Source organism: Bufo gargarizans, chromosome 7 (genome assembly GCF_014858855.1).
Source record: "Bufo gargarizans isolate SCDJY-AF-19 chromosome 7, ASM1485885v1, whole genome shotgun sequence".
In the NCBI taxonomy this organism is placed as follows: Eukaryota; Metazoa; Chordata; class Amphibia; order Anura; family Bufonidae; genus Bufo; species Bufo gargarizans.
In genome coordinates, this window is record NC_058086.1 from 100642981 (window position 1) to 100669502 (window position 26522).

Genomic DNA, 26522 nt, shown 5'->3' on the forward strand with positions numbered 1-26522 from the left:
GTACTATTTTGCACCTTGATAAATTATTTTGTTAGCGCTACAAGCATTTGTGTAGTGTGAAGATAGCGAGGAAGCATCGAAAAACTATGAGAAAAAAATAGTATATGTAAAAGACAGATTAAAATTAGCCAAGCTGGAGAAAGAGAGACTCGTTGCCAAAGAGAGTTCAATTAACCCTAAAATGTTCTTCAGTTATATAAAAAGTTTAAAGCTGAAAGTGTTGGCCCTTTAAAGAGTGATATGGGAGGATTTGTAAAGAGTGATGAGGAGAAAGCAAGTCTATTAAATATTTTTTTTCAACACTGTATTTACTGAGGAAAATAAACTGCAGAATGTAAAAGTAAATTCCCCATTAAAAGTGCCCTGTCTGACTCCGTGCATTAAAATAGACAAATCAACAGGCCCCCCAGATCCTAAGAGAATTAAAGAGGACCTTTCACCTAAAAAAAAAAATGTAAACTAAGACTATAGCGTTACTTACATGCCCCCATGATTTCTTGAACGTTAATTCTTTTTTCATTCTGTGCCCCTGTTTGTCCGCTATGCCCCCCGGAATAATTCCCGCCGTCTATGCTAATGAGCCAGCCTCAAATGGGCTGGCTTTAAAAGTTCTCCCGGTCGTGCCTTCCATCTTCTCCCTGGCACGGAGCGCATCCAATCAGCGCGCTCCGCTCTTAGCCAGGGAGAAGACGCTCCAGTTCTCGCGAGACTTCAGAGAACTGGAGCGATTTCGTCTATCACGACCGGGAGAACTTTTAAAGCCAGCCCATTTGAGGCTGGCTCATTAGCATAGACGGCGGGAATTATTCCGGGGGGCATAGCGGACAAACGGGGGCACAGAATGAAAAAAGAATTAACGTTCAAGAAATCACGGGGGCATGTAAGTAACGCTATAGTCTTAGTTTACTTTTTTTTTTTTAGGTGAAAGGTCCTCTTTAAGTAATGTCGTAGACAGACCCTTATTTCTGATATTTAGGGACTCTAATGCTTAGCAAATGTGCTGCCAAAATTTAAAAATGGGTCAAAAACAGAGCCCGGAAACTATAATCCAGTAAGTCTAAAGTGGGTAAATTGTTTGAAAGTTTTCTAGGAGATGTTATCATGGAGTATCTCAGTGAAAATAAGCGTATAACTCCCTATCAGCATGGCTTTATGACGGGTCAGTCCTGTTAAACTAATTTAATCAGTTTCTAGACTTGACCACGGCGAGTCAATGGAAGTCATAAATATTGACTTCTCCAAAGCATTTGTTACTGTACCACATAAAGGGTTAGTATATAAAATAAGAATGCTTGGACTGGGAGAAAATGTCTGAATGTGGGTAAGTAACTGGCTCAATGATAGAAAACAGAGGGTGGTTATTAATAGTACACAATCAGATTGGGTCACTGTCACTAGTGGGGTACCTCAGGGGTCAGTATTGGGCCCTATTCTCTTCAATATACTTAGTAATGATCTTGTTTACTGTTTGCACAGTAAAATATAAATTTTTGCAAACAACACTAAACTGTGTACAGTATATGCAAGGGCACAATATACTGTTACAGATGGATCTGGATAGATTGAAGGCTTAGGCAGAGAATTGGCAGACAAGGTTTAACACTGAGAAATGTAAGGTTTTGCACATGGGAAGGAATAATGCAAGTCACCCATACATACTAAATGGTACACTGACATGGAAAATAACGAAGTGGACAACAAACTAAACTGTAGAAACTAGTGTCAGGAAGCTGCTACCAAGGCCAATAGGATAATGGGTTGTATCAAAAGGAACATAGATTTCGGAGATGAGAACATAGTCCTGCCACTTTATAAATCGCTAGTCAGTCCACACTTGGAGTTTTGTGTTCAATTCTGGGCTTCTGTAAACAAGACAGACATAACAGAGCTGAAGAAGGTTCTGAAGAGGGCAACTAAAATAATAACTTGAATGGGTGGACTGCAGTACCCAGAAAGATCAAAATTAGGGTTATTCAGTTTAGACAAAAAGACGGGTGATCTAATAATTATGTATAAATATATCAGGGGTCATGATCTGTTTATACCTGTGAGTGCGATGAGGGGTCATCCTCTGCATCTAGAACAAGGGTGCACAAACATTCGTCCCCCTGAGTCATGGTTTGCGGCCCCCGTCCTGCTGGGCAGAACCATAGCTGATCCTGCGATCAGCTGTGTTTCTGACTGGAGCACCGCACAGCGCTGGATTACAGCACCTGCTCGTGCACTGAAGCAGGTTGGGCACCCAGCTGTAAGTGACAGCAGTAGACCTGAGGAGAAATCAGAAGAGGTTTATCAGCACTTCTGCCTTCTCCTCATTGAGCACTCTGCAGTCTGGACCTGGTGATTTCATGAGTAGTGCAGAGCAGCAGGGTTAGTAGTCCCTGATCAGCTCTGACTTGTACAAAAAAAATAACAGCAGACTGGTTTCCCCTGTAGCTGGGACTCCTTTGGATGCCCCAGTTACAGTGGAAATGGTGAAGAAAAAAAAAAAAAAAAAAAAGTCGCCCAAAGGTCTTTCAGTGATCTCTTGGTGAAAAATTATGTGGAAAAAAATATACATATAAAAAAAGTTTAAAAATTATAAATAAATAAAAATTGAAAACATTTTAAAAAAATCCTCTTGGGGGACATATGTGGCAAAAATATGTTTAAAAAAAATGCAAATAAAATAAAAAAATAAAAAGTCCAAAATAAAAGAGAAAAACCTCCCTGGCTGTGACGCTCTGTGCTGCAATTGGACAGCACTAAAAGAAAATGCATAAAAGAAAAAAACACCCACACCAACCAAGACCATCACCATTATTCTCCCTTCACATGAAACTCTGCGCCCAGCAGCTGTGACAGGACATACACGGGAAGATATCCACTCCAATGGTTTACCCTGACACTGAGAGACATGGTGACAATACACAATATATTAAATACACATCCTAATAAAATGTCCACAACATGTTTATCATGTTGTAACTGCAGTAGGATTATGAAAGGTGATGTACGGTATTTACCCATCCATATAGTGGGAAAACCTTCAAGATTAGGGAATACTACACCTGTAGATCCAGAGATATAGTCTACATGATACAGTGCCCCTGTAGCTACATTTATGTGAGAGAAACCACTATGGAGCTCAGGGAACGAATAAATAAACACAAGAGTACCATTAGGAAGGCCATGATAGAGAAACCGGTAGCAAAACACTTCATTGACTGCGGGCACTCCTTTAACCACCTCAGCGCCCCTAGCTTAAACACCCTTAATGACCAGACCACTTTTTACAATTCTGCACTACACTACTTTCACCGTTTATTGCTCGGTCATACAACTTAGCACCCAAATGAATTTTATCTCATTTTCTTCTCACTAATAGAGCTTTCATTTGGTGGTATTTCATTGCTGCTGACATTTTAACTTTTTTTGTTATTAATGGAAATTTACCGACATTTTTCACTTTCAGTTGTAATTTTTTATTTTTTTAAACTACATTTCTATATAAATTTTTCTCTAAATTTATTGTTTTACATGTCTTTGATTAAAAAAAAAATGTTTGGGTAAAAAAAAAATGGTTTGGGTAAAAGTTATAGCGTTAACAAACTATGGTACAAAAATGTGAATTTCCGCATTTTGAAGCAGCTCTGACTTTCTGAGCACCTGTCATGTTTCCTGAGGTTCTACAATGCCCAGACAGTAAAAAAAACAAAACACAAATGACCCCATTTCGGAAAGTAGACACCCTAAGGCAGGGATGTCAAACTCGTGGCCCTCCAGCTGTTGCAAAACTACAACTCCCATCATGCCTGGGCATACTACAGCTATCAGGGAATGATGGGAGTTGTAGTTTTGCAACATCTGGAGGGCCATGAGTTTGGCATCCATGCCCTAAGGTATTCACTGATGGGCATAGTGAGTTCATAGAACTTTTTATTTTTTGTCACAAGTTAGTGGAAAATGATTTTTTATCACAAGTTAGTGGGAAATGATTTTTTTTTTTTTTCCTACAAACTCTCATATTCCACTAACTTGTGACAAAAAATGAAAACTTCCATGAACTCACTATGCCCATCACAAAATACCTTGGGGTGTCTTCTTTCCAAAATGGGGTCACTTGTGGGGTAGTTATACTGCCTTGGCATTTTAGGGGCCCTAATGCGTGAGAAGTAGTTTGAAATTCAAATGTGTAAAAAATGTCCTGTGAAATCCTAAAGGTGCTCTTTAGAATTTGTGCCCATTTGCCCACCTAGGCTGCAAAAAAGTGTCACACGTGTGGTATCGCCGTACTCAGGAGAAGTTGGGCAATGTGTTTTGGGGTGTCTTTTTACATATACCCATGCTGGGTGAGAGAAATATCTCTCTAAAATAACAACTTTGTATAAAAAAATTTGAAAAGTTGACTTTTAGAGATATTTCTCTCACCCAGCATGGGTATTTGTAAAAAGACACCCCAAAACACATTGCCCAACTTCTCCTGAGTACGGCGATACCACATGTGTGACACTTTTTGGCAGCCTAGGGGCGCAAAGGGGCACAAATTCCGTTTAGGAGGGCATTTTTAGACATTTAGATTCCAGATTTCTTCTCACGCTTTAGGGCCCCTAAAATTCCAGGGCAGTATAAATGCCCCACATGTGACCCCATTTTGGAAAGCAGACACCCCAAGGTATTTCGTGATGGGCATAGTGAGTTCATGGAAGTTTATATTTTTTGTCACTAGTTAGTGGAATATGAGACTTTCTAAGAAAAAAAACATAATTTTCCGCTAACTTGTGACAAAAAATAAAAACTTATATGAACTTACTATGCTCATCAGTGAAAACCTTAGGGTGTCTTCTTTCCAAAATGGGGTGTTTGTACTGCCCTGGCATTTGAGGGTCTCTGCAATCTTTACATGTCTGGCCAGCATTAGGAGTTTCTGCTATTCTCCTTATATTGAGCATACAGGTAATGAGATATTTTTTTTTTTTCCGTTGCCTCTGGGCTGAAAGAAAAACTGAACGGCACAGATTTCTTCATTCGCATCGATCAATGTGGATGAAAAAATCTCTACCAAAAAAAAAAGGAGGGGAAAGGCATCTGCCAGGACATAGGAGCTCCGCCCAACATCCATACCCACTTAACTCGTATGCCCTGGCAAACCCGATTTCTCCATTCACATCAATCGATGTGGATGAATAAATCATTGCCGTTTTTTTTGTTTTTGTTTTTTTATATACAAAGTGTTTGCCAAAGCATATGAACACCACCGCCACCTTAGCTCATAAGCATCGGCAAACATATATTTTTTACTGCAGAGGAGAAATCTCGTCTTGCAGCGCCGCATACACCGACTTATGTGTAATCTGACAGCAGCGCAATGCTTCTGTCAGAATGCACATCAGTGCTGCAGCTGGTCGATCGGTTGGTCCACCTAGAAGGTAAAAAAAAAAAACAGGCCGCAACGCAATAAATTTATTAACATGAACTTTGTAATAACTTTTGAACAGAACATTAACTTTTATGAACTTTGGAAACAGAACATTAACTTTTTTGCTTGGCAGTGATTTTTTTATTTTATTTATTTTTTACCTTTATAGGACAAACCTCTCCTTCCCCATGGGACAATGTGCAAAGCGCAAATCGCCCAGAGATGTGGCGAAGTACCTTATGCACTTTGTCCCTGGTGAAAGGAGAGGTTTGCAGCAGCTCTGTGTGAATGGGCCCTAATAGCCCTGTGTGCCTGTCCTGTGAGATGCAATCCCTATGCTAAGTGTACCTGTGTGTGGTACTTCTGGAAACACTCCCCTAAGCATAGGGCAGGGTGGTCAGGGCAGTCAGGGTGTCACGCCTTATTCCACTCCTGCTACAGACCCGACGTTTTTTTCAGGGTGGCGGTTGGTTTGAGGTACCGGCAACGACACTGGGGAAATGTCGCTTGTGTAGACGGCTCACTACACAGGTGGTTGGAGCCACAGAATCTCCTGGATACAGGAGGTTCTCGATGATCTCTTCCTGAAATTTGAGGAAGGATATTGTTCTCCCAGCCTTACTGTAGAGAACAAAACTATTATATCCAGCCAATTGAATCAAATATACAGACACCTTCTTATACCAGCGTCTGGTTCTGTGGGAAAGTAAATAGGGAGCCAACATCTGGTCATTGAAGTCCACCCCTCCCATGAGCGAATTATAGTCATGGACACAGAGGGTCTTTTCAATTACACTGGTTGCTCGTTCAATTTGGGTGAATGGAGGAGAGCATGTAAACGTAACGCTTGTCTCTCCATTTCACCGCGAGCAGTTCTTGGTTACACAAGGCAGCCCTCTCCCCCCTTGCAAGACGGGTGGTAACCCATTGGGGGAAGCCCCGGCGACTAGGTGGCGCAGTGCCACAGCAGCCAATCTGTTCTAGGAACAAATGCCTGAAGAGGGGTACACTTGTGTAGAAATTGTCCACATAAAGATGGTACCCCTTGCCGAATAAGGGTGACACCAAGTCCCAGACTGTCTTCCCACTGCTCCCCAGGTAGTCAGGGCAACCGACCGGCTCCAGGGTCTGATCTTTACCTTCATAGATCCACTTATACAATTTGACCCCATACCGGGCGCGCTTGCTTGGGATGTATTGTTTGAAGCCAAGGCGCCCGGTAAAATGTATAAGGGACTCGTCTACGCAGATGTTTTGCTCAGGAGTATACAAATCTGCAAATTTGGTGTTAAAGTGGTCTATGAGGGGCCGAATTTGGTGGAGCCGGTCAAAAGATGTGTGGCGTCTGGGACGGGAGGTGCTGTTGTCACTAAAGTGCAGGAAACGCAGGATGGTCTCAAATCGTGTCCTGGAGATGGCAGCAGAGAACATGGGCATGTGATGAATTGGGTTTGTGGACCAATATGACCGCAATTCATGCTTTTTTGTTAGGCCCATGTTGAGGAGAAGGCCCAGAAAAGTTTTAATTTCGGAAACTTGGACGGGTTTCCACCGGAAAGACTGGGCATAATAGCTTCCCCGGTTGGCGGCTATAAATTGAGTGGCATATAGATTTGTTTCTGCCACAACTAAGTCCAACAGCTCTGCAGTGAAGAACAGCTAAGAAAAAAACTGTGCCAAACCGATCTGAGCTGTCTCAACCCGAACTCCAGACTGGGCGGTGAAAGGGGGAACTACTGGTGCAGCTGAAGTTGGGGGCTGCCAATCAGGGTTTGCCAACACCTCAGGGACTCTAGGGGCTCTACGGGCCTGTCTGTGCGGTGGCTGCGACGGGGGAACTACTGCACGTGCCACCGTACCAGCTTCAACTGCCCTTCTGGTGCTCGCCACTTCACCATGTTCTACGGCAGTGCTGGTACTAGGTCCACGATGGGCTGCGCTGCTGGTGTATGGATCACCACGTAATCCGACAGTGCCAGCCCCACTCTGCTGCCCTTGAAGCGGATCCTGCGCAACCTGTGGTCTAGCAACACAGGGCCGGGTACGCCTGGTGGTATCAGGGACCTCAACCTCCTCGTCCGAACTTTGGGTCAGACTGCCACTGCTTTCTACAGGTTCATATTCTGACCCGCTGGATTCGTCAGATGAGGGTTCCCATTCCTCATCCGACTGGGTCAGAAGCCTGTAGGCCTCTTCAGAAGAATACTCCTTATTTGCCATTTGGACTACTAAATTTAGGGGGTATTCCCTGAGACTACCCAAGAAAAAAAGCAAGCCTATCTTACAAATGGGAGGCTAGCGAAGTACCGGAGGCCGCTGCGATTAATAAAAAATATCAAAACTGATTTATTTTTTTATCGCCGCAGCGCTTGTAAAGTGATTGTGCAGTGATAAAAAAAAAAATAAATTGTCACTGTGGCGGGGCGGACGTGGGTGAACGCACGTGTGGGCGACCGATCAGGCCTGATCGGGCAAACACTGCATTTTGGGTGGAGGGCGTGCTAAGGTGACACTAATACTATTATAGATCTGACTGTGATCAGTTCTGATCACTTACAGATACTATAACAGTACAAATGCTGTTTAGCGATATGCTAATCAGAGAATCAGTGACTGCGGTGCGGTGGGCTGGGCGCTAAACAATCGCTAACTGCCTAACCAAGGGGCCTAAACTATCCTAAAACTGTCAGTCAATACCAGTGAAAAAAATGTGACCGTTTACACTGATCACTTTTTTCCCTTTCACTAGGTGATTGACAGGGGGGCGATCAAGGGGTTAATTGGGGTGATGGGGGGTGATCTGGGGCTGAGTGTACTGTTGGTGTGTACTCACTGTGAACTGTGCTCCTCTGCTAGAACTAACTGACGAAAATAACCAGCAGAGGAGCACAGCAGCCATTTAACACGTTATATTTATAAATATAATGTGTTAGATGGCTTCTGATTTGATTTTTTGAAAATAATCAGCCTGCCAGCGACAATCATTGGCTCTATACAATTTTTTCCCCTAAAATCATTGTATTTGCCTCTGGATCAACTTTCAGGATATCAGGATGAACTGGATAGACAGATGTTTTTTTCAGCCTTACAAACAATGGGGGTCATTTATTATCAGATATACGCCAATATTTGGCGTATATCTGTCGCAGATTCGGTCGAAAAGTAGATTTGCAGCAGAATCTGCCACTTTTTCTTACCAATGAAAGTCTTGTGATGGGGTTGTGATGTGGGCGGGGAAGGGGGCTGCCCGGCCCATCTCATTTATTATTTTCTACGCCTGTTTTAGACAGCTGGCGGATGTGCCTAAATTATGTAGAGACCGGCGCCCTGTAACTCTGGCTCATCCACAGCCAGTGCATGGGTTATTACTATCGTATTTAGTACTAACATCTTAAAAGCAGTGTCAATAAAATGGAAAAGAGGGGTCAGCTGTGCTCTTCCCTCATACCTCACGCTACTTCCATTATATAAGATGTTGTCAGGCCATATTTTATTGCTTCTGTGTAAGCTACCAGATGGTGGACGGTGAAGTACACTTTAATCTCTCATTTTAGCATCATAGCTTTGGCTCTGATGGTAAAGTGTTTATGTGAACTGGCATACAGTTGTAACTAAACTTCTCTGTTGTATTTATATATTATATACTCCGAATGTGTTAATGTGGTAATAATAATAATTGTATTCTGTTTCAGTGTTCTTCTAGTGGCAACTGGATTGTCCTTGGCTAATAAATTGAAATTTCCTGGAGAAGAGTATGTAGAAGGCTATGAGACCATTTCAATAGACCCATCCAATTTCACAGGACAAAGTGTACTCATTTTGGGACGTGGAAATTCTGCATTTGAAACTGCTCAAAACATCCTAAGCTCCACTAATTTTATACATATGATTGGGCGTTCCAGAGTCCGACTGTCCTGGTCGACACACTATGTTGGGGATTTGAGGCAAGTACATGAAGTATTGCGAAACAAACTCTATTGGTGTCATACTACACTGTGTGAAGAGTATGTCTTAAATGGAAGGTCCACCTTTCCACCTACCTTTACTGCTCCACTGCATATAAAATTAAATATGAAGCAATGTAGCCGACTAAACTCTGTGTAGTCTGATCCTGCATTCATAATACATAATTTATCTTCTTGCTTATGTAAACTACTAAGGATTAGGCCATATTCCCCAGTCATCTCCATGACAGGACATCCTGAAACTGACTTTCCTCTGATAGGAAATAACACATAGAGAGTTAAACCCCCTCACCTTTCCTCCACCACCAGTGTTTTTTCCAGTCCTGCCAGGAAAGGAAGCATCAGAGAGGTGCTGCGTGACTCTGTGGGGTTTTCTGGCAGTAATTTTTATTCTTCTGTTTAACCTTAAATTTTTAGCAGGCCAAGGGTCAGATCCGGGGTCCGACTCTCCCTCCCTCCATCAAGGACTGTGTCCGGACCCGGCTGTTCCGGTGTCCCCGGCAAAGTTCTCTGTTGCGGCCGCCCAGACGGGTTACATGCACAGAGGAGAGGGCGGCCGGAGCAAAGCTACAGTGCTGCCCATAATTATTCATACCCTTGGCAAATTTTGACTTAAAGTTACTTTTATTCAACCAGCAAGTAATTTTTTGACGGGAAATGACAGGTTGTCTGCCAAAAGATAATAAGACGATATACAAGAGGCATTATTGTGGAAAATAAAAAATTCTCAGCTTTTATTTACATTTGAGCAAAAAGTGTCCAGTCCAAAATTATTCATACCCTTCACAAACTGTCACAGTCAGTGGGACAAGCAAAACTTCTATACCATTCCAAATATTCCAAGCTGTTCTAAAGCATCCTAATTACCCTGATTAATTGGGAACAGCTGTTTTAATAAACTCAACAGGTGAAAAACAGCAGTTCTCTGGAGTTGGTTTGTGGACAGTCATGGCTAAGACAAAGGAGCTCAGTGAGGCTGCGCATTGTGGCTGCTCACAAGTCGGGAAAGGGCTACAAGGCCATTTCTAAATGTTTTCAAGTTTAGTTGGCTACAGTGCTTAAGGACTTCCCGAAACCTTAAGGACCCAGGGTGTACCGGTATGCCCCAAGTTTAAATTTACATTGCGGTGCGGCGGGGGTTAATAGGAACAGGATGCCCGCTGAAATCCTTCACAAGTGATCAAAAGGTCACACACACCCCAAAATAGTGCCAATTAAACCGTCATCTCATCCCGCAAAAATCATACCCTACCCAAGGTAATCGCCCAAAAACTGAAAACATTATGGCTCTCAGACTATGGAAACACTAAAACATGATTTTTTTTTTGCTTAAAAAAAGTATACATATTAGGTAACTGGAAAAAAAATATTAAAATGAAAAATCGGCCCAAAAAGTAAAATTTTGAAATTGTATCTCTATTTTCCATTAATTCTTGTGGAACTCCTAAAGGGTTAACGACATTTGTAAAATCAGTTTTGAATACCTTGAGGGGTTTAGTTTCTAGAATGGGGTCATTTTTGTGTGGTTTCTATTATGTAAGCCTCGTAAAGTGACTTCATACCTGAACTGGTCCCTAAAAATTAGGTTTTTGAAAATTTCTGAAATTTCTGAAAAATTTCAAGATTTGCTTCTAAACTTCTAAGCCTTGTAACATCCCCAAAAAATAAAATGTCATTCCCAAAATGATCCAAACATGAAATAGACATATGGGGAATGTAAATGAATAACTATTTTGGAGGTATTACTATGTATTATAGAAGTAGAGAAATTGAAAATTGGAAATTTGCATATTTTTTTATAATTTTTGGTAAATGTGGTATCTTTTTTTTATAAATAAAAATGATTTTTTTTTTAACTTCATTTTACCAGTGTCATGAAGTACAATATGCAACGAAAAAACAGTCTCAGAATGGCCTGGATAAGTCAGTGTTTTAAAGTTATCAGCACTTAAAGTGACACTGGTCAGATTTGCAAAAAATGGCCAAGTCCTTAAGGTGAAATGGGGCTGAGTCCTTAAAGGGAACCTGTCACCGGGATTTGGGGTATAGAGCTGAGGACATGGGTTGCTAGATGGCCGCTAGCACATCCGCAATACCCAGTCCTCATAGCTCTGTGTGCTTTTATTGTGTAAAAAATAGATTTGATACATATGCAAATTAACCTGAGATGAGTCCTGTCCCTGACTCATCTCACGTACAGGACTCATCTCAGGTTAATTTGCATATGTATCAAATCGTTTTTTTTACACAATAAAAGCATACAGAGCTATGGGGACTGGGTATTGCGGATGTGCTAGCGGCCATCTAGCAACCCATGTCCTCTGCTCTATACCCAAAATCCCGGTGACAGGTTCCCTTTAAGGGGTTAAACATCTGGGAGGAGACCATTTCAAATCCTTGGATAAACAGTATAAAAATAGAAGGGTATCTTCTCCCTCCTTGTCAACAGTCCTGCCTGACCGCAAGCATGGCAGACCTTTTGCATTTAGGGGTAATAGAACCTGTTCCTCAGGTAGAGCAGGGCAGGTGTCATTACTCCCAACTTCATAATAAAAAAAACTTGCAAATTCAGGACTATAATAAATCTAAAACCAACTAAACTGGTTTATTTCATATAAAAAATTCAAGATGGAGACGGTAAAGTCGGCAGTCAAGTTAATCCGGAAAGGAGTGGTAATGGCCATCTTTACCTAAAGAATGCCTATTATTACTTTCCAATCCATCCCAAATCAAGGCATCTTCTTTGGTTTGGAGTTGCACTACAGGGCCACCTTCACAATTTCCAGTTTACCTGTCTCTTGTTTAGAATCTCGTCAGCTCCCAGGATATTCACCAAGTTCATGGTGGAAGTAGTAATAAGTCTCAGACAGAAGGGCAAACTAGTAATCCCGTACCTGGACGATTTATTAGTAGTGGCAGACAACAAAGACCTTCTCCAGGATCATCTGCAGTTCGTCTTATCCCACCTCCAGGCCTTGGAATAGATAATAAATTGGGAAAAGTCCAGACTCTTACCAGAAAGTCAGAAGATTTTCCTTTGTATTTTGCTAAATTCCAAGCTTCAGAGGTCGTTCCTTCCTCCTGATCAGGATCTAAAGAACTGAATACGCCAATTCCAGAGAAGCCCAATTTTTATGATCGGGGAAAGCATGAAGATTTTAGGAAGCCCGTCCTCATGTATTCCTGCGAGTAGCCTGGACCCAGTTCCATATGAGACCCCTTCAGCAGTTTGTTCTAAAAAAAATGGAACAGATCTCAGACGACTCTGGAGCAGAAGATTATCCTGAGCAAAGAGGTCAGGAATTCTCTGGATTGGTGGCTCCGGGACAAGAACCTAGCAAATGGAGTATTTTGGTAACAGAAAGCAGTCTTTTCTCTAACAACAGACGTTAGCTCCTGGGGCTGGGGAGCCCATGCAGCTTGGGAAATTTTTCAGGGGACCTGGTCCAACCCCATAAAGCCTCTTTCGTTCAATTACAAGGAACTAAGCGCAATATGGGAGGCCCTGAAAGCATCTCAAAATCAAATAAAAGTCATGTCTGAATCTATTCCGACAACTCAACAGCGGTAGCATTTATCCAGAACCAAGGACAAATGAGACACAGTCATCTGCAAAATCTTTCACACTAGATATTCATTTGTTAAGAAAAGAATGTGACATCCCTTTCTGCGGTACACCTAAAGGGATCACTCAATATATAGGCACATTTCCTAAGCCGGCTGAATCTAGATCCAGACAAATGGTCCCTCTGTCGAGAAGCCTTCCAGTTGATCAGGTATCAGTTGGGAACTCCGGCTCTAGATTTGTTTGGTTCAAGGGAGAGTCACAAAGTTCTGTTTTTCTCCCTCAATCTAAGAGCTTTTCCAGCGGCATGGGATGCTTTCAGTCACAACTGGACTACCGATCTTGTGTATGTGTTCCCTCTGTTTTCACTGATTCACAGGGTCAGGCAGAAATTTCAAGCAGAGAGATGTACTCTGATTCTAGTGGTGCTTTACTGGCCCAGGAAAGGTTGGTTCGGGCTTCTGAGATCCCTCAGTCATGAAGACACTATTCTGCCCCAGAGACCGTATCTGTTGTCACAGGGCCCGATTTGCCATCCAGATCCCAGGATTCTCAAATTGTCAGCATGGATTCTGAGGAATCCATCCTGCTTAAGTTAGGTCCATCCAAGAAGGTAGTAAGGACTTTGTTGCTCAGCAGAAAATCTAATACATCTAGAGCTTGCTTAAAAGTGTGGAGGAAGTTTCCTTCTTGGAGCGGTAAGAAGTTCAATCAGTCATCCCCTAATATTACTCTCATTCTAGAATTCCTTAAGGAAGGTTTATATTTGGATCTTGCTCCAAACACCCTCAGAGTTCAGGTCTCAGCTGTAGGTGCCCTGTACAATACCAGCCTTACTGATGTACCTTGGGTGGCCAGGTTTTTGAAAGTAGCAGATAGGATTAGACCTACGATAAAAAAACTAGTAGCTCCTTGGAATCTGAATGCGGTATTATTTTGGTATTTTTTATTCCCCTTTTGAGCCTCTAGAATCTATATCCATTAGGTGGCTCACACCTTATACCATTTTCTTAGTCGCCATATATTCAGCTAGATGTGTTTGCTAGCTCCAAGCCCTTTCCATTGAAGAACTTAATATTCAAGACGTTAGTATTCAAACTAGATCCGAGTTTTTTTTTTTACCCAAAGGACATAGGTCCTAGGACATCATAGTACCATCCTTTTGTGCCTATCTGTCATGGATGGTGTTGCAGAAAGCTGGAACTTATAAATAAACATCCGACTAGCTTGATCCCAAACTAAGGAGCATATGGGTGAGCCCTATAAAACCCCTAGAGCTCTCTCTGACTGCTATGCCCATGCAAAGGTCTTTATGGTAGACGATTGCATGTCCTCGTACCTTATACTATGTGACACCTGAAAACCCTATAATAGTGATTGGACACGACCACCGACTCCCTGCACTTAATACCGACGGAGTCAGGGTCCCCTACAATCAAGCCAGCAAGGAAACACAAATAAAGAAAACGGACTTATCTGAGGAATCGGGAGAAGCAGCCTCCAGCAGTGAACACAATCCAGGAAGAAGTATAAACCGCAAAGTGAGGCAGTATGGGAGGGAATATAAAGGGAGACCATCAGTGCAAATAGGTGACAGTTGGGAGAAGGAAAGGAGATGAGAAAGTGAAACCAAAACAAAGAACATCATACAACAGGTAGAGAAGAACATCTGCCAGATCTTCTCACAGAGCTGGCGGTGACAGTACCCCTCCCTCTACGGGTGGACTTCGGACACTCAAAGCCCACCTTCTCAGGATGAGACCTATGGAAAGCCCTGATGAGACGAGTGGCCTTAGGCTAGGTCTACACGACGACATTTGTCGCGCGACATTTTGTTGCACCAATGTCGCGCGACAATTTTTATAATGGCAGTCTATGGTGTCGCACTGCAACATGCGACATGCTGCGACTGCGACGCGACAGTCGCAGAAAATCCATTCAAGATGAGAATGCTCGGACCCACATCCTCTCCTCAGGACCATAACCTTCCCAGTGAACGAGGTACTGGAGAGAACCGCGGATAATGCGAGAATCCACAATCCTAGATTACCATCAACAACAATCGGAGGAGGAGGCAAAGAGGAGGGTACACTGGGTTGTACATAAGGTTTTAATAGGGACCTGTGAAAAACATTATGGATCTGCAAAGTCTGAGGAAGATCAAGACGGAAGGCAACGGGACAGCGGACAAAATCTTGTAATGCCCAATAAACCTAGGACCCAACTTCCAGGAGGGAACCTTCAGTTTAATATTCTTTGTAGACAACACACCAGATCCCCCACATTCAGGTCCGGACGAGGCACACGTCTCTTATCCGCCACACGCTTATATCTCTCTCTCATCCTCTTCAAATTACCCTGAATCTTTTAGTAACATAGTACATAACATAGTATATAAGGCCGAAAAAAGACATTTGTCCATCCAGTTCGGCCTGTCATCCTGCAAGTTGATCCAGAGGAAGGCAAAAAAAAAACTGTGAGGTAGAAGCCAATTTTCCTCACTTTAGGGGAATAAAAATTCCTTCCCGACTCCAATCAGGCAATCAGAATAAATCCCTGGATCAACGATCTCTCTCTAGTAGCTATAGCCTGTAATATTATTACGCTCCAGAAATACATCCAGGCCCCTCTTGAATTCCTTTATTGTACTCACCATCACCACCTCCTCAGGTAGAGAGTTCCTTAGTCTCACTGCTCTTACCGTAAAGAATCCTCTTCTATGTTTGTGTACAAACCTTCTTTCCTCCAGACGCAGATGATGTCCCCTCGTCACAGTCACCGTCCTGGGAATGAATAGATGATGGGATAGAGCTCTGTACTGACCCCTGATATATTTATACATATTAATTAGATCTCCTCTCAGTCGTCTTTTTTCTAAAGTGAATAACCCTAATTTTGATCATCTTTCAGGGTACTGTAGTTGCCCCATTCCAGTTATTACTTTAGTTGCTCTCCTCTGGACCCTCTCCAGCTCTGCTATGTCTGCTTTGTTTACTGGAGCCCAGAACTGTACACAGTACTCCATGTGTGGTCTGACTAATGATTTGTAAAGTGGTAGGACTATGTTCTCATCACAGGCATCTATGCCCCTTTTGATGCAACCCATTATCTTATTGGCCTTGGCAGCAGCTGCCTGACACTGTTTTTTTTGCAGCTTAGTTTGCTGTTTATTAAAATTCCTAGATCTTTTTCCATGTCAGTGTTACCGAGTGTTTTACCATTTAATAAGTACGGGTGACTTGCATTATTCCTTCCCATGTGCATAACTTTACATTTGTCAGTGTTAAACCTCATCTGCCACTTATCTGCCCAAGCCTCCAATCTATCCAGATCGCTTTGTAGTAGTATACTGTCCTCTTCAGTGTTAATTACTTTACAGAGTTTAGTGTCATCTGCGAAAATTGATATTTTACTATGCAAGCCTTCTACAAGATCATTAATAAATATATTGAAGAGAATAAGGCCCGATACTGACCCCTGAGGTACTCCACTAGTGACAGTGACCCAATCTGAGTATTTACCATTAATAACCACCCTCTGTTTTCTATCATTGAGCCAGTTACTTACCCACTTACAGATGTTTTCTCCCAGTCCGAGCATTCTCATTTTATATACTAACCTTTTATGTGGTACAGTGTCAAATGCTTTGGAGAAGTCCTGATACACGACATCAATTGATTCGCCGCTGTCAAGTCTAGAACTTACCTCCTCCTAGAAACTGATTAAATTAGTTTGGCATGATCGATCCCTCACAAAGCCATGCTGATATGGCGTTATTTGCTTATTTCCGTTAAGATGCTCTAACATAGCATCTCTCAGAAAACCTTCAAACAGTTTACCCACAACAGATGTTAAACTTACCGGCCTATAATTTCCAGGCTCTGTTTTTGGAACCTTTTTGAAGATTGGCACCACATTTGCCATGCCCTGTGGGACATTCCCTGTCAATATAGTATCTGCAAATATCAGAAATAAGGGTCTGGCTATGACATTACTTAATTCCTTTATGATACAGGGGTGTATGCCATCCGGTCCTGGCGATTTGTCTATTTTAATATTTTTAAGTCGCTGTTGCACTTCTTCCTGGGTCAGACAGGACACTTTTAATGGGGAATTTATTTCAACATTCGGCATGTAATCTGACAGTTTATTTTCCTCAGTGAATAAATTGGAGAAAAAAATATTTAACAGCTTTGCTTTCTCCTCGTCGCTCTCTGCGACTCCCCCTTCATTACTCTTTAACGGGCCGACACCTTCAGATTTATACTTTTTAACATTTATATAATGGTAGAACATTTTAGGGTTAGTTTTACTCTCTTTGGCAATTAATCTCTCAGTCTCTAGTTTGTCCGCTTTTATTTGTTTTTTACATGTTCTATTTTTTTCCTTATAGTTTTTCAGTGCTTCCGTGCTACCTTCCTGTTTTAGTGTTTTATATGCTTTCTTTTTGTCCTTTATTTCTTTCTTTACAGTTCTGTTTATCCACATTGGTTTCTTTTTGTTCCTTAACCTTTTATTCGCCATACGGTATGTACCTCTCACAATGAGATTTTAGGATGCTTTTAAAGATATCCCATTTTGTGGCTGTATTTTTATTTGTGAGGACTTTATCCCATTTAGTTAGGCCTATGGCCTCTCTTAGTTGGCTAAATTTAGCTTTTTTGAAGTTTGGTATTTTTGTTCCTCCTGTAGAAACGCCCTTTTGAATGATAATTGGAAGGTTATTACTTTGTGGTCACTATTTCCCAGGTGTCCCCCAACCTGCACGTCTGTTGTTCTGTCAGGCCTATTGTTTAATACTAAGTCCAGTATGGCCGTCCCTCTAGTCGGGTCCTGAACCAGTTGGAAGAGGTAATTGTCTTTGGTAGAGTTGAGCGAACACCTGGATGTTCGGGTTCGAGAAGTTCGGCCGAACTTCCCGGAAATGTTCGGGTTTGGGAATCCGAACCCGACCCAAACTTCGTCCCGAACCCGAACCCCATTGAAGTCAATGGGGACCCGAACTTTTTGGCACTAAAAAGGCTGTAAAACACCCCAGGAAAGAGCTAGAAGGCTGCAAAAGGCAGCAACATGTAGGTAAATCCCCTGCAAACAAATGTGGATAGGGAAATGAATAAAAAAATAAAAAATAAAAAAAATTAACCAATATCAATTGGAGAGAGGTCCCATAGCAGAGAATCTGGCTTCATGTCAGCAGAGAATCAGACTGCATGTCATAGCAGAGAATCAGGCTTCACGTCAGCCACCACTGTAACAGTCCATTGTCATATATTTAGGCCCAGGCACCCAGGCAGAGGAGAGAGGTCCCGTAACAGAGAATCTGGCTTCATGTCAGCAGAGAATCAGTCTGCATGTCATAGCAGAGAATCAGGCTTCACGTCAGCCACCACTGTAACAGTCCATTGTCATATATTTAGGCCCAGGCAGAGGAGAGAGGTCCCGTAACAGAGAATCTGGCTTCATGTCAGCAGAGAATCAGTCTGCATGTCATAGCAGAGAATCAGGCTTCACGTCAGCCACCACTGTAACAGTCCATTGTCATATATTTAGGCCCACGCACCCAGGCAGAGGAGAGAGGTCCTGTAACAGAGAGAATCTGGCTTCATGTCAGCAGAGAATCAGTCTGCATGTCATAGCAGAGAATCAGGCTTCACGTCACCCAACATTGGCATATATTTAGGCCCCGGCACCCAGACAGAGGAGAGGTTCATTCAACTTTGGGTTGCCTCGCAGTATAATGGTAAAATGAAAATAAAAATAGGATTGAATGAGGAAGTGCCCTGGAGTACAATAATATATGGTTAAGGGGAGGTAGTTAATGTCTAATCTGCACAAGGGATGGACAGGTCCTGTGGGATCCATGCCTGGTTCATTTTTATGAACGTCAGCTTATCCACATTGGCTGTAGACAGGCGGCTGCGTTTGTCTGTAATGACGCCCCCTGCCGTGCTGAATACAGGTTCAGACAAAACGCTGGCCGCCGGGCAGGCCAGCACCTTCAAGGCATAAAAGGCTAGCTCTGGCCACGTGGACAATTTAGAGACCCAGAAGTTGAATGGGGCCGAACCATCAGTCAGTACGTGGAGGGGTGTGCACACGTGCTGTTCCACCATGTTAGTGAAATGTTACCTCCTGCTAACACGTTGCGTATCAGGTGGTGGTGCAGTTAGCTGTGGCGTGTTGACAAAACTTTTCCACATCTCTGCCATGCTAACCCTGCCCTCAGAGGAGCTGGCCATGACACAGCTGCCTTGGCGACCTCTTGCTCCTCCTCTGCCTTGGCCTTGGGCTTCCACTTGTTCCCCTGTGACATTTGGGAATGCTCTCACTAGCGTGTCTACCAACGTGCGCTTGTACTCGCGCATCTTCCTATTATGCTCCAGTGCAGGAAGTAAGGTGGGCACATTGTCTTTGTACCGTGGATCCAGCAGGGTGGCAACCCAGTAGTCCGCACATGTTAAAATGTGGGTAACTCTGCTGTCGTTGCGCAGGCACTGCAGCATGTAGTCGCTCATGTGTGCCAGGCTGCCCAGGGGTAAGGACAAGCTGTCCTCTGTGGGAGGCGTATCGTCATCGTCCTGCCTTTCCCCCCAGCCACGCACCAGTGATGGGCCCGAGCTGCGTTGGGTGCCACCCCGCTGTGACCATGCTTCATCCTCATCCTCCTCCACCTCCTCCTCATCCTCGTCCTCCAGTAGTGGGCCCTGGCTGGCCACATTTGTACCTGGCCTCTGCTGTTGCAAAAAATCTCCCTCTGAGTCACTTCTAAGAGACTGGCCTGAAAGTGCTAAAAATGACCCCTCTTCCTCCTCCTCCTCCTCCTCCTCCTCCTCCTGGGCCACCTCCTCTTCCATCATCGCCCTAAGTGTTTACTCAAGGAGACATAGAAGTGGTATTGTAACGCTGATAAGGGCGTCATCGCCATGGCCATGTTGGTGGAGTACTCGAAAAACAGCGCAACAGGGCACACAGGTCTCGCATGGAGGCCCAGTCATTGGTGGTGAAGTGGTGCTGTTCCGCAGTGCGACTGACCCGTGCGTGCTGCAGCTGAAACTCCACTATGGCCTGCTGCTGCTCGCACAGTCTGTCCAGCATGTGCAAGGTGGAGTTCCACCTGGTAGGCACATCGCATATGAGGCGGTGAGCGGGAAGGCCGAAGTTACGCTGTAGCGCAGACAGGCGAGCAGCGGCAGGATGTGAACGCCGGAAGTGCGAACAGACGGCCCGCACTTTATGCAGCAGCTCTGACATGTCGGGGTAGTTGTGAATGAACTTCTGCACCACCAAATTCAGCACATGCGCCAAGCAAGGGATGTGCGTCAAACCGTCTAGTCCCAGAGCTGCAACGAGATTTCGCCCATTATCGCACACCACCAGGCCGGGCTTGAGGCTCACCGGCAGCAACCACTCGTCGGTCTGTTGTTCTATACCCCGCCACAACTCCTGTGCGGTGTGGGGCCTGTCCTCCAAACATATGAGTTTCAGAATGGCCTGCTGACGTTTACCCCGGGCTGTGCTGAAATTGGTGGTGAAAGTGTGTGGCTGACTGGATGAGCAGGTGGAAGAAGAGGAGGAGGAAGCTGAGTAGGAGGAGGTGGCAACAGGAGGCAAAGAATGTTGCCCTGCGATCCTTGGCGGCGGAAGGACGTGCGCCAAACAGCTCTCCGTCTGGGGCCCAGCTGCCACTATATTTACCCAGTGTGCAGTTAGGGAGATATAGCGTCCCTGGCCGTGCTTACTGGTCCACGTATCTGTGGTTAGGTGGACCTTGCCACAGATGGCGTTGCACAGTGCACACTTGATTTTATCGGATACTTGGTTGTGCAGGGAAGGCACGGCTCTCTTGGAGAAGTAGTGCCGGCTAGGAACAACATACTGTGGGACAGCAAGCGACATGAGCTGTTTGAAGCTGTCTGTGTCCACCAGCCTAAATGACAGCATTTCGTAGGCCAGTAGTTTAGAAATGCTGGCATTCAGGGCCAGGGATCGAGGGTGTCTAAGTGGGAATTTACGCTTTCTCTCAAATGTTTGTGAGATGGAGAGCTGAACGCTGCTGTGTGACATGGTTGAGATGCTTGGTGACGGAGGTGGTGGTGTTGGTGGTACATCCCCTGTTTGCTGGTCGGCAGGTGCCAACGTTCCTCCAGAGGCGGAGGAAGAGGCCGAGGCGGCAGCAGCAGAAGAGGCCGAGGCGGCAGCAGCAGAAGAGGTAGCAGGGGGAGCCTGAGTGACTTCCTTGTTTTTAAGGTGTTTACTCCACTGCAGTTCATGCTTTGCATGCAGGTGCCTGGTCATGCAGGTTGTGCTAAGGTTCAGAACGTTAATGCCTCGCTTCAGGCTCTGATGGCACAGCGTGCAAACCACTCGGGTCTTGTCGTCAGCACATTGTTTGAAGGAGTGCCATGCCAGGGAACTCCTTGAAGCTGCCTTTGGGGTGCTCGGTCCCAGATGGCGGCGGTTAGTAGCAGGCGGAGTCTCTTGGCTGCGGGTGTTCTGCTTTTGCGCACTGCTCCCTCTTTTGCTACGCTGTTGGCTCGGTCTCACCACTGCCTCTTCCTCCGAACTGTGAAAGTCAGTGGCACGACCTTCATTCCATGTGGGGTCTAGGACCTCATCGTCCCCTGCATCGTCTTCCACCCAGTCTTGATCCCTGACCTCCTGTTCAGTCTGCACACTGCAGAAAGACGCAGCAGTTGGCACCTGTGTTTCGTCATCATCAGAGACATGCTGAGGTGGTATTCCCATGTCCTCATCATCAGGAAACATAAGTGGTTGTGCGTCAGTGCATTCTATGTCTTCCACCGCTGGGGAAGGGCTAGGTGGATGCCCTTGGGAAACCCTGCCAGCGGAGTCTTCAAACAGCATAAGAGACTGCTGCATAACTTGGGGCTCAGACAGTTTCCCTGGTATGCATGGGAGTGATGTGACAGACTGATGGGCTTGGTTTTCAGGCGCCATCTGTGCGCTTTCTGCAGAAGACTGGGTGGGAGATAATGTGAACGTGCTGGATCCACTGTCGGCCACCCAATTGACTAATGCCTGTACCTGCTCAGGCCTTACCATCCTTAGAACGGCATTGGGCCCCACCAAATATCGCTGTAAATTATGGCGGCTACTGGGACCTGAGGTAGTTGGTACACTAGGACGTGTGGCTGTGGCAGAACGGCCACGTCCTCTCCCATCACCAGAGGGTCCACTAACACCACCACAACCATGTCCACGTCCGCGTCCCTTACTAGATGTTTTCCTCATTGTTATCGTTCACCACAACAACAAAAATATTATTTGGCCCAATGTATTGAATTCAAATTCAGGCCTTTTTTTAAAGACACCTAACACTATCTGGCTATCTATTTAGGTACCGTATTACACTAATACAGGCACAGCAGTAACCACAGATTTAGCTGACTATAAATTTGAGGCCTATTATTTAGGCGCTGGGTGACAGGTATAAGTTTACAGACAGATTTAGACTGGGATATGCACAGTAGCGTTTGTGTGAAGTTATTGAGAATGACCCTATCTGCACCTTGAATCTAATATACCCTTTTAGGGATAAATTTAAAGTAGGCCTGATACAGCAGAAACCACTAATTTAGAGAATTGCTAAATTGGGAATTGTATTTCAACCCAGAACAAAAACTGTGCTTTGACGGACACTAAATAACTTGACCAGCCACAGCAGTAACGACAGATTTAGCTGGATATAAATTTGAGACCTAGTATTTAGGCGCTGGGTGACAGGTATAGGTTTACTGACAGAATTAGACTTGGAAATGCACAGTAGCGTGTGTGTGAAGTTATTCAGAATGACCCTATGTGCACCTTGAATCTTATATACCCTTTTAGGGATAGATTTAAAGTAGCTCTGATACAGCAGAAACCAATAAATTATGAAATTGCTAAATTGGGAATTGTATTTCAACCCAGAACAAAAACTGTGCTTTGACGGACACTAAATAACTTGTCCAGCCACAGCAATAACCACAGATTTAGCTAACTATAAATTTGAGGCCTATTATTTAGGCGCTGGGTGACAGGTATAGGTTTACTGACAGAATTAGACTTGGAAATGCACAATAGCGTGTGTGTGAAGTTATTCAGAATGACCCTATGTGCACCTTGAATCTTATATACCCTTTTAGGGATAGATTTAAAGTAGCTCTGATACAGCAGAAACCACTAAATTAGGAAATTGCTAAATTGGGAATTGTATTTCAACCCAGAACAAAAACTGTGCTTTGACGGACACTAAATAACTTGCCCAGCCACAGCAATAACCACAGATTTAGCTGACTATAAATTTGAGGCCTATTATTTAGGCGCTGGGCGACAGGTATACGTTTACTGACAGAATTAGACTGGGATATGGCCAAAAAATACCCACACTATTGTTGGTCAAATGCACTTGGTGTGACAGCTTGACCAACCACACTATTGAGGGTTAAATGCACTTGGTGACAGCTTGCCCCTGATGTAGTATATGGCCAAAAAATAACCAGACTATTGCTGATTAAATGCACTTGGTGTGACAGCTTGACCCTGATGTAGGATTTAGCCAAAAAACAACCACACCATTGAGGGTTAAATGCACTTGGTGACACTTTGCCCCTGATGTAGTATATGGCCAAAAATTAACTACACTATTGATGGTTAAATGCACTTGGTGTGACAGCTTGACCCTGATGTAGGATTTAGCCAAAAAACCACACCATTGAGGGTTAAATGCACTTGGTGACAGCTTGCCCCTGATGTAGTATATGGCCAAAAAATAACCAGACTATTGATGGTTAAATACACTTGGTGTGACAGCTTGACCCTGATGTAGGATTTAGCCAAAAAACAACCACACTATTGAGGGTTAAATGCACTTGGTGGCAGCTTGTGCTGGCGCACCACAAGACACAAAATGGCCGCCGATCACCCCAGAAAAAAGTGACTAAAAGCGCTCTGGGCAGCCTAAAAACAGTGAGCAGTTCAATAGCAGCAGTTCAATCATCCACAGCTGCAGATCGATCTCTGAATGAAGTCTTTTGGAGGAGTTAATCACTGCCTAAACTCGCCCTAACGTCGCAGCTGCAACCTCTCCCTATACTGATCAGAGCAGAGTGACTGGCGACGCTATGTGACTCCAGCTTAAATAGAGGCTGGGTCACATGCTGCACTGGCCAATCACAGCCATGCCAATAGTAGGCATGGCTGTGACGGCCTCTTGGGGCAAGTAGTATGACGCTTGTTGATTGGCTGCTTTGCAACCTTTCAAAAAGCGCCAAGAAAGCGACGAACACCGAACCCGGACTTTTACGAAAATGTCCGGGTTCGGGTCCGTGTCACGGACACCCCAAAATTCGGTACGAACCCGAACTATACAGTTCGGGTTCGCTCATCCCTAGTCTTTGGTTATTGTCAAGAACCTGTTTCCTTTATGAGATATACAAGTTTCAGTTTCCCAGTCTATATCTGGGTAGTTGAATTCTCCCATAATACCCACCTCATTATGATTTGCCGCCTCGTCTATCTCGTTTAGTAGTAGATTTTCTGTGGACTCTGGTATATTAGTTGGTTTATAGTAAACTCCTATTAGTAATTTATTATTGTTTTTAGCGCCATGTATCTCTACCCACAGTGACTCCACATGTTCATGTCCCTCACTTATATCTTCCCGTGTTGGCTTTAGACAGGACTTTACATAAAGGCAGACCCCTCCCCCTCCCCGGTTTTGACGATCCTTTCTAAACAGACTGTAACCCTGTACATTTTATTTTGCCAAATAAATGACAAAGACGAGGAAAATCTTTCTCCTCATCAGGTAAACCAGAAGACCCCTCTCCAGAGAATGTCCCAAACTGATGAAACCCATATGCATCAAAAAATTGTGACTTATGAGAGGACTCCTGGCGACGGTTATTTAAAGCAAACTCAGCAAGGGACAAAAAAGAGCACCAATCCTCCCGATTCTCCGCCACAAAACAGCGCAGATATGTCTCCAGATTCTGATTGACGCGTTCGGTCTGACCATTCGACTGCGGGTGAAAAGCAGAAGAGAACTGCAACCGAACCCCCAAGCGAGAACAGAAGGCCTTCCAGAATCTGGAAACAAATTGTGTGCCCCTATCAGAAACGATGTCTGAAGGAATGCCATGCAATTTAACAATGTGATCAACAAACGCTTGCGCCAGCTTCTTAGCATTGGGTAACCCAGGAAAGGGAATGAAATGCGCCATTTTGCGGTCCACTACTACCAGAATCACAGTCTTCCCCGAGGAACGAGGCAGGTCCGTAATGAAGTCAATGGACAGATGCGTCCAAGGACGGGAAGGAATGGGTAACGGGAAGAGAGAACCCAATGGCCGTGAATGAGGGACCTTGGCACGAGCACAGCTCCCGCAGGCTGCCACAAAACCCTCAACCGTCTTACAAAGAGCCGGCCACCAGAATCTCTGAGCAATGAGATCCACTGTGGCTCTGCTCCCCGGGTGCCCAGCAAGGACATTATCGTGGTGCTCCTTATAAACCTTGTGTCGTAAAGCAAGAGGCACAAACAACCTCCTAGGAGGACAAAGATCAGGAGCCTCTGCCTGGGCTGCCTCAACCTCTCCCTCCAAATCAGGATAAAGAGCAGAGACGACCAACCCTTCAGCCAAAATGGGACCCGGGTCTTCAAAGTTCCCCCCTCCTGGAAAACAACGTGACAGGGCATCTGCCTTCACATTTTTAACCTCAGGGCGGAACGTAACAACAAAATTAAACCTAGAAAAGAACAAAGACCATCTGGCCTGTCTCGGGTTCAGACGCTTGGCCAATTCCAAGTAGGCCAGATTCTTATTATCTGTAAACACGGTAATAGGGTGTCTGGCTCCCTCTAACCAATGGCGCCATTCCTCAAAAGCTAATTTGATGGCCAACAACTTCCTATCTCCCACATCGTAATTTCTCTCTGCAGAGGAGAGTTTTCTTGAGAAAAAGGCTCACGGTCGCCATTTGGCAGGAGAGGGACCCTGAGATAAGACCGCACCCACACCCACCTCAGAAGCGTCCACCTCAACAATAAAAGGTAGAGAGACATCAGGTTGTACCAAAATGGGAGCAGAAGCAAAACTCTCTTTGATACTAGAAAAGGCTTTAAGCTCATCTACTGACCACACAGAAAAATCTACCCCCTTTTTAGTCATATCAGTGAGGTGGCTTAACAACAGAGGAATACTTCAAAATGAACTTTCTGTAATAACTGGCAAAACCCAAAAACCGCATCAGCGCCTTCTGATTCTCAGGTAGCTCCCAATCAAGCACAGCTGGGACCTTCTCAGGGTCCATGCGAAAACCAGAAGCGGAGAGAAGAAAACCAAGAAATTTAATCTCCGGTGCTGCAAACACACATTTTTCCAGTTTAACGTACAATTTATTATCCCGCAGAATCAGCAAGACCTGACGTAGGTGGTCCTGATGAGTCTTGAAATCAGGAGAAAAAATCTAAATGTCATCCAAATACACCAGTACAAATTTCCCCATTAAATGATGAAAAATGCTGTTCACAAAATGTTGGAAGACGGCCGGAGCATTCATCAAACCAAAGGGCATAACCAAATTCTCGTAA

At 44.2% G+C, this 26522-nt stretch overlaps 1 protein-coding gene across 5 annotated transcripts in view; it reads left to right on the plus strand.

Moving 5' to 3' along the window:
* The window catches only part of FOXRED2 (FAD dependent oxidoreductase domain containing 2), a 576662-nt gene that overhangs the window by 46246 nt on the left and 503894 nt on the right, over nucleotides 1-26522 (plus strand). For all 5 annotated transcript variants that reach the window (XM_044301271.1, XM_044301274.1, XM_044301275.1 and 2 more), the window contains one exon: nucleotides 9091-9342. In XM_044301271.1, coding sequence (XP_044157206.1) covers nucleotides 9091-9342 — 252 coding nt within the window. The remainder of the gene's footprint in view (nucleotides 1-9090; nucleotides 9343-26522) is intronic.